This window comes from Diadema setosum, chromosome 8, assembly GCF_964275005.1.
Source record: "Diadema setosum chromosome 8, eeDiaSeto1, whole genome shotgun sequence".
Classification (NCBI taxonomy): Eukaryota; Metazoa; Echinodermata; class Echinoidea; order Diadematoida; family Diadematidae; genus Diadema; species Diadema setosum.
In genome coordinates, this window is record NC_092692.1 from 12,355,340 (window position 1) to 12,363,511 (window position 8,172).

Consider the following 8,172-nt stretch of genomic DNA (forward strand, 5'->3'; position numbering starts at 1 on the left):
TCAGATAGAAATGTTCTCAATAAGAGACAGCCGCCGTGTTGCCATCTACAATGTCAGATAGAAATGCACTTTACTTCATAAGAGACAGCCGTGTTGCCATCTACAATGTCACATAGAAATGTTCTCAATAAGAGACAGCCGTGTTGCCATCTACAATATGACAGATAGAAATTTACTTTACTTCATAAGAGACAGCCGTGTTGCCATCTACATGTCAGATAGAAATGCACTTTACTTCATAAGAGACAGCCGTGTTGCCATCTACATGTCAGATAGAAATGCACTTTACTTCATAAGAGACAGCCGTGTTGCCATCTACAGTGTCAGATAGAAATACACTTTACTTCAAGAGACAGCCGTGTTGCCATCTACAATGTCAGATAGAAATGTACTTCATAAGAGACAGCCATGAAAATGTACTAAAATGACATATCAAAACGTACTATACAATGACAGACAGAAATGCACTCTACTGATCGTAAGATTAAGAGACAGCCGAGTTGCCATCTCGTTGACAGATAGAACATAACGAGACCGCCGCGTTGCCACCCCAGTATGCCTGACATGAAAAAAGAAAAATGCACTGTGAGTATTTAAAGAAAACGACTGGTTCACAGATCTAAGCTTCGTGTGTGTTATGTACGTGTGTGCGTGCGTGTGCGGTGTGTGTGTGGCGAAGTACGGAGACTGACTGATGGTTTCATGCTGCGAATTATCTTTTAACATTCTGTTAGCATGTGATTGCGACCGTGGTTAAAAGAAGAGATTGATGAAAATCGATTCCTTGGGTATGATACAGTGATATTTAGAATTTTATAATCGTTTTCATATCAAGTTGACCCCAATGACGTTGCGTTAGATAGACGAAGTGATTGCTACGGCTCTACGCTGATGATCTCCGTTCAGTCTACCGCGCGCACGTGCTGCGCACGTCCTTAACGGACCAATGAACGGATGGCAACACGGCTGGCGCTAGCCGACAGTTGTTGGATGCGTGTGCCGAATTGTCTTGTTTCATCAGGTTTCGGCCCGCTGGCCACGCTTCATCTAATAAAAATGCAGAATATCGTAGCAAATGTCGAAAATATCAAGTTCGATATTGAAGCTGCTGTGGAAATGCAGCATGGAACACTACCGCTACCATTCCATGGCATGGACAGTAAGTTTCCTTACACTGTTGCCACTTCATGTCGTACCAGTAGTAGTCCCATGCGTTGCTGCCAATGTTGTCAATGCTGCATGCTTATCTTCCATTCCATGTCTGGACTAGGCTAAAGTGTTTTAACTTTTTTTTTTTTCAAATTATCTTTAGAAAATTGATAACAGTACAGATAAATGCATACTATGATTCCGAGAAATCGACACAGTAAATGTTAAGTTTATAAATTAATATAACCATTATATAATTGATAAACAAAAGCATTTACTACACTGGTCGCACCACAGACCATGCAGACAGCACAACGCCACAAGATGTCAATTCTGATTTAGAAACCTCTAGAGTCTATTACATTACCATTAACGCCGTTAGACACTGATGATCATGACAATTTTCAAACAATCATACAACTGTATATTTAAGGCAATGCATTACATGTATTATTTCAGTCTGGATGACATGACAGATGCACATAATTGACATCTGAAGTAGATTGAAATAAATTAGATCAATGTCCTGAATCTTTGACTTTATTGAAGTGAGATTGTCATGATATTCTAATATTTTCATTATTAAGTGTGTATATTATTGTAAATAGTATCCAACTCATCTTGTTTCTGTTGGGATTAATTTTGGGGAATTAAGACAACTTGTCCCAAGGCTTCTCATTTAAGTTGCATGTGATTTTCCTCTTTGTTCATGCAGAATCTAACTCTGCAGTGTGCCAGTTCTTCAAAAATCACTCCTGTGTGAAGGCTGCCCTCTGCCCGTTCCGACATGTCAAAGGTGACAAGGCAGTCGTGTGCAAGCATTGGCTCAGAGGTCTGTGCAAGAAGGGAGACGAGTGTGAATTCTTGCATCAGTTTGACATGCAGAAGATGCCAGAATGTTTTTTCTTTGCAAAATTTGGTAAGTCTCTTCTATTCCCTTCCTAATTCTGACCAAGATTTTGATTTCAGGTGCCCCCTTTGACCCCACATTGCTTACCCACTCAAATAAGTTGTTAGTTTCGGTCAACGCTGTAGCTTGCTCCATGCTGTGATATCATATTGTACAATCTAGTGTGAGGATGATAAATTCTTAAACTTAGATAGCGATGATACATGACATTATTTTCAAACAGATGTCCATTCCATTGAAGTACGCTGAAATTGTTATATGGATGGTAAAATTGCACAGAACAAGCCATCTTTCAGTTGTTGGGAACTTTGTGACCATCACTTGCTTTTTCATATGCCCATGCAAATGAACCTCTAGATATTTTCATGATGCATGATAGTTGTATGTGTAAATGTATTCATGATTTAGACTGTGATTATGAGAAATAAGAATACAATGTAGCTGCAGATCTACCCTTTTGCCTGTAACATTTTCAAGTGAACCTTATATTTATGTTGAATTATTCTGGATAGACATAAAAAAAAAATGAAATATTCTGGTAGAGTTGCAGTCTTGCAGAGGAAACTTTTATGCATCTTTGATGCAAGCAGTATTTATCTATACAGGGTCAAAGGGATGAGATTTGTGTAATTCTTTTCCAATTTGCTCTTTTCCTTGCTTGACTGTTTTTATCAATGACTGCTAAGAAGAGTTAAATCTTCTATCCTTTTTCAGGTATGTGCAGCAACAAAGATTGTCCCTTTCTCCACATTGATCCTGACAGTAAGATGAAAGACTGTCCTTGGTATGACAGAGGCTTCTGTAAACATGGTAAGGATAGCTAAATCAAGTGTAGTGCAGTGAGGGAGAAGTATATGTAAGTGACCGAAACCCGTTCTACTTTGGTAAAAGGAAGCAAGTAACAATCATCCAAATCTTAGTTGTTGGCATTTTTTGAGTGGGCTTTTACATGTTCTACATGGATGGAAAATTTTGATTTGAAACACCTACCCTATTAACCCATTGAGGACGAGTCCAAGTATACTCGGTCAAGTGTGTATGGGAAATGCATGTTGTAGCAAAACCATCCTCAACTGGTTAAGAGTTGTTCAAGTCTATACCTCAAATTGTACTGATGTCAATTTAACAATATTAGCGGCAGGTAGATGCTTTTCTCATTCGTAGGAACTCACATTTTTGTCACTTACGTCCATTTGCCAAAGAAAGGCATAATGGACTTGTTTGAGTTTGGGTGAAATAACCCTTCTTCTTGTAGAGCATGAATACTCTTTAAGTGAAGTTCTTTATCACTGTCTAATGTCACTTCATTTGTGTTCAATGACCTTTTGCAGGACCGAGCTGTAAGAATCGCCATGTAAGGAGAATCTATTGCCCCAACTTTTTGCTGGGTTTCTGCTTGGAAGGGAAGAGCTGTAAATTTGTCCAGTGAGTATGAAATTTGTGAGAAGCAGGGCTGCTGCTGCAGTTTTGTTTTCCTCTTTTGACTTGCTAATTATGCTTGAATTATTAGGCCAGTCTTGTGAAATGCAACCTCTGGAGATATGGCTGAGAAAAAAAAAAAAAAAATGAAAAAAAAATTGTGCCACATCTTATTTACCAAAGCAGAAAGACAGTCCACCATAGTGTTAACACCATGCCGTCCATTATTGGGTGTCAGCATGAAACCATATTTCAATTTTTTTTTTGTCATGATATTCAAACCACAATCAAATTGCAACTTATTGACAAATTGCCTTCATTTTACATAAAATAGGCAATTACAGACAACTCCTGTGATAAAATCCTGAGGACCGGCAATTTTCTTTTGCTATACTGGAATGTAATTACAGCCGAACAGTAAACTGTATAAGGATATGAATATAATTTCGGACTTTAATTTTTATTTTGTTGTAATGAGAATTACGTTGTTACTATAACAGGAGTGCACAGTATTCGGTGTTCAGAGTAATACATCTAGTCATGATTTTTTTTAAAAGTGGGCATACCATACACGTACCTCCTAATTGCTAGACAGGCGTGATATCCACCAGTCCACATGTACTACTGTGAAAGTGGATATTTTCGCGCAACTAATTTTTCGCACTCTGCCGGACAAGAAGAGTTTTGCATGTTTTTAATTCTGCGGAATCAAGACATCAAGTACTTGAACATACAGGCAGCAGAAATATTCGCGTGCGTTTATTTTCGCGCTAGTTTCTGGTTGGGCGAAATGCGCAAAACTTTCAACACCGCGAAAATTTCCACTTTTACAGTACTTTTCCGCCTGATAGCCAGTGATGGTTTTAGCCCTTATAGTAGCAGGTACCGTGTCTGTATTGAAATTAATGATTCTTGTGTTCACTTTTTTTTTATTGCAACTGATTGACAAATTGCCCTCCTTTGATGTGAATAGTCAATGCTTTAAAAAAAGATAATGATACTTAGTGAATAATCGGTGCTTACTAATACGTTGAGGAAGAGCAATTTGTCATTGAACAATTGTATTGAAAATAACTCCATGCAAGAACCATTAATTAGAGTGCACAATGATTTTTTTAAACACAAAATTAATCTCTCACATGACACATATTTGACACAATTACATGCTCATCTAATACTATACACAAGCACACACCAAAAGCTGACACATCCTAGCACACACAATTTTCAGTTTACTTACTTTCACCATACTTTACACACCAGTATGCTAAAATTTTACTGAAGGAATTTACATGTACAAAGGTTTTCAATGCATCATATTAGAAATGTTCGTTCCTGAAGCAGTACAATGACATGAAAAAGGCAATGATATTTCTCTTTCAACTGCTTTTATACCTGGGATAGAAAAGTAGAGATATCATGTGTGATACTGCACTCTGTTCTTTTAAGTATGAGCAAGTTCTTGCCTTCTTTCTCTCCTTTTATAGCCCGACCTTTGACCTCCCCATGCCTGGTGACATGAAGGATGTGGGGTCAAAGAAACTGACCTGTCACAGCTGTGGTGAGCCAGGCCATAAAGCCATCCACTGTCCCAAGTACACTGGGCAGTTTGGACAGACCTACCAGACCGCTGGCCCGCCGACAGCCTTCAGCCAAAAGCAAGCTGCCGAAAGGGTGAGTTTACCTGAGAAGATACACCAGTTGAGGTGTTTCATGTTTGTAATGTTTATGATATGTATCCTATATTCTTTACCTGGTTGAATAAATAATAATAGTAATGATAATGATAGTAATGATTATGTAAGCTAATAATTGCATCACTTATGAAGGAACAGACTGTATTTGTGTATTTGAAACTAGATGATGCAAAGAGAGAAATTCAGAAGCCTGTCCTTGCTTGAGAACAAAGAATGATGGTTTCACAGAGAGTCTTTTATTTTTGCCATACCAAAAGTCCGCCACCTAGGACATGATTGTCAGTCATTCACATGAACCCTGATTGATATACCTATGTTATGTTAAATGTGACTAAAACGGAAAGTTTTATTATGTGAACAGAGATGATGTAGATGATGTAGCAATCTTGCAAAGTTCTGCAGTGTGACAACATGTTCCAAATTAAGGTATACTTTTGCATAAATATAAACCCAATGTTTCACAGTGATAAACTTGTCCGTGGAGTGTCTTGTGTCTGGTAGTTTTTAGTGCGATGCGTCTCTTTTGATCTGTGACTGTGCCAAAGTTTAGAGTGCCACATTGAAAGCTCTGTTATTATTGGGTGTTATGCACCCACATTGATGTATGATATTGGAGCAACCTATACTACATGGCAATATCTGTTTCACCATTACCTTCTTCAGCAAAATCAGGGCATCCGTGTGTTAGGCAATGCCGACACAAACTCTCAGAGCAATCCCGAGCATCATCAACGAAGGCCCATGGGAAGGGGTCAGAGGTCATTAGAAAATGTCACATGTTTCAAGGTAAGTCAGGTGACCATCTGAATAGCAGTGCCTCCCTTGACTGTCACATAGACCAATAAAAACCTGTCAGGTTCTTTTATGTGATTCTTAGCTCTGAGTGAAAGGAGTGAAAGGAACTGTTTGTGAAGGAATGCATCATCTTAATTGTGGTTTTCATGTTTGTCATCCTATCCAAGTTACTAGTATGTGAGACTGTTTTGTAGTGAGTGTGCAATTCTGATGATTTGCATATTGGAAATGTAAGCATTTTGATGGTTTCACCTTGTGTACATGCAATACTGAGAAGACAGTTCAATGATGAAGAAAAAAATATGTCAGATTATTTGAAAAGAGCAGCAAGAAAAGAGTCTACCATTAAACATCATCTAAATGTGATTCTGAAGACGTATTTCTCTGTGCTTCTTTTGCCCCCATCAGTGCGGAGAGAAAGGACACTTTGCTAACCACTGTCCAAAGGGTCATCTGGCATTCCTCAGCAATGCCCTTGGTGGAACCCACAGCCAACACCACAACTCTTGATCTCTGCGGTCAACAAACTGCGCTTTCCAAGAAGTGACTAGAGACACTGGAGATGCGGGAATCATGAAAGTCCCGCCGCTTCTCTCATTAAAGCTATGCGTCCCTGGAATGGGATGACAGCATGGGATGTTCAAGTGGAGAAGTCGAGATAGGATCGTGACGTTTTAATCTTTTTGTGGTGCCCAATGACGATTGTGCTCAGGATTGTTGTGAATTCTTGCTGGAAGCACCAGGATGGTCAGCCCAAATTTTGTGGTACTTTCAAAAGAGATTCTGATTTATGTTGGCCTCTAAAAAACCTCTCCTTCCCCCTTACCCCTTTCCCTCTTCCCTCCCCTTCCTCTCTACCTCTTCATCCCCTCCGTGGTGCCATTCCCCCTCTCACCTTTCCCCCTCTCACCTTTCCATTCCTCTTCCTTTCCCCTCCCCTCCCCTCCCCTCCATTTCCCTTTTCCTTCCCTTTCCGCTCCCCTCCCCCTTCCACACCACCTCTACATCTCCTCCTCCTACCCCTCGCTTCCCCACACTTCCCCACCCCTCCCTCTCCCTCCCCTCCATTTCCCCTTTCCTTCCCTTTTTACTCCCCTCCCCCTTCCCCTCCCCTTCTACTTCCCCTCCTCCTACCCCTCGCCTCCCCACCCATTCCCCTTCCCAACCCCACCCTTTCGTTAGGAGTAGATACGCTACAATGCTGTGCATTGATGATTAATAATAGAGGGCTGTCATGTACCTGTAACGTCACTGATCATTCTGGAAGCACACAACTTCCGTCTGTCGGGAGATGTCTACAATACTCAATTGACAAAGTGGGATCAAGGAGATGACAAGGAGTCTGAATATCAGCCTTCCCGTTTAAGGATCATCACAGTTCACCTACCTGTGTATGGGCAGCAGTGACCTGACATAAGACTAGTTGCAGTATCAGCAGAGACTTCCAGGACTAGACCCAGTGGTTCTGTGATTTAAACAATGCTCAAATCTGGTACCTGATGACTTCAGGTACTTGTTTCTGTTTCCCTTGTTGTTGATACTTGGAGAGCAATCAGGAAATACACAATTGTATGGCCTGGAGAACTGAAGTGCTTACATGTAGATCCCGTTGGTTACTGGCAGAATCCTTGCTGCCTGGGCAGAGGTTTTCAGTTCTTCTGCATTGCAAAAGCAAAACAGATACCAGGGCTCTGTGAATGTAACTTTACAATTATTTGCAAAAGGGTGTCAGTTTGCTCCATTATACATGGCCAACATGGAATGCCATATTGGATACTGTATAAGTTGTTATTTTCGCGAATCACTGTAGGACCACGAATTCAACAGCAAACGAAAATGTCATCCATGTGCTGGTGTAATAGTGCATTAACAACAGCTTCGTGTCGGGAAAACAACATCTCATGAAAATGTCCATGACCTCCTCATTTGTGAAAATATCAGTACGCAAAAATAAAAGCTTATACAGTAACAGCCAACAGCCATGTCATTTGCAAGGGGACTCCTGAAATCACTGACAGCATGGTGTGGAGGATCTCGTTCAGGATATTTGCCACTCGTAGAAGTGGCATCTTCTGTACACCTTGAATGTGGATGGAGAAAACATTGCTCCCTGCACTGCCTTGCTGACACATTCCTATCATTTTGAGCATCGGACGCAGGCAGGTGCTGTAAAGGGTAGTCATGTTACTGCAATTATTGTTT

General features: G+C 40.3%; 1 protein-coding gene across 1 annotated transcript; it reads left to right on the forward strand.

Annotated features, from left to right (window-relative positions):
• The first annotated feature begins 990 nt into the window (after positions 1-990).
• On the forward strand, positions 991-6,802 carry LOC140231920 (cleavage and polyadenylation specificity factor subunit 4-like). Its single transcript, XM_072312067.1, has 7 exons — positions 991-1,159; positions 1,865-2,068; positions 2,774-2,869; positions 3,391-3,484; positions 4,966-5,152; positions 5,839-5,961; positions 6,379-6,802. The coding sequence occupies exons 1-7, from the start codon at positions 991-993 to the stop codon at positions 6,478-6,480; spliced, it is 975 nt and encodes a 324-aa protein (XP_072168168.1). The 3' UTR covers positions 6,481-6,802.
• Positions 6,803-8,172: the final 1,370 nt, after the last annotated feature.

What these genes read in the sequence shown, in the direction of transcription:
- LOC140231920 (XM_072312067.1), top strand. Translation starts at nt 991, where the DNA reads ATGCGTGTGCCGAATTGTCTTGTTTCATCAGGTTTCGGCCCGCTGGCC. An exon ending in AAAAGCAAGCTGCCGAAAGG is followed by an intron (nt 5,153 to 5,838) that starts GTGAGTTTACCT and finishes TACCTTCTTCAG; the next exon opens with CAAAATCAGGGCATCCGTGT. An exon ending in AAAATGTCACATGTTTCAAG is followed by an intron (nt 5,962 to 6,378) that starts GTAAGTCAGGTG and finishes TGCCCCCATCAG; the next exon opens with TGCGGAGAGAAAGGACACTT.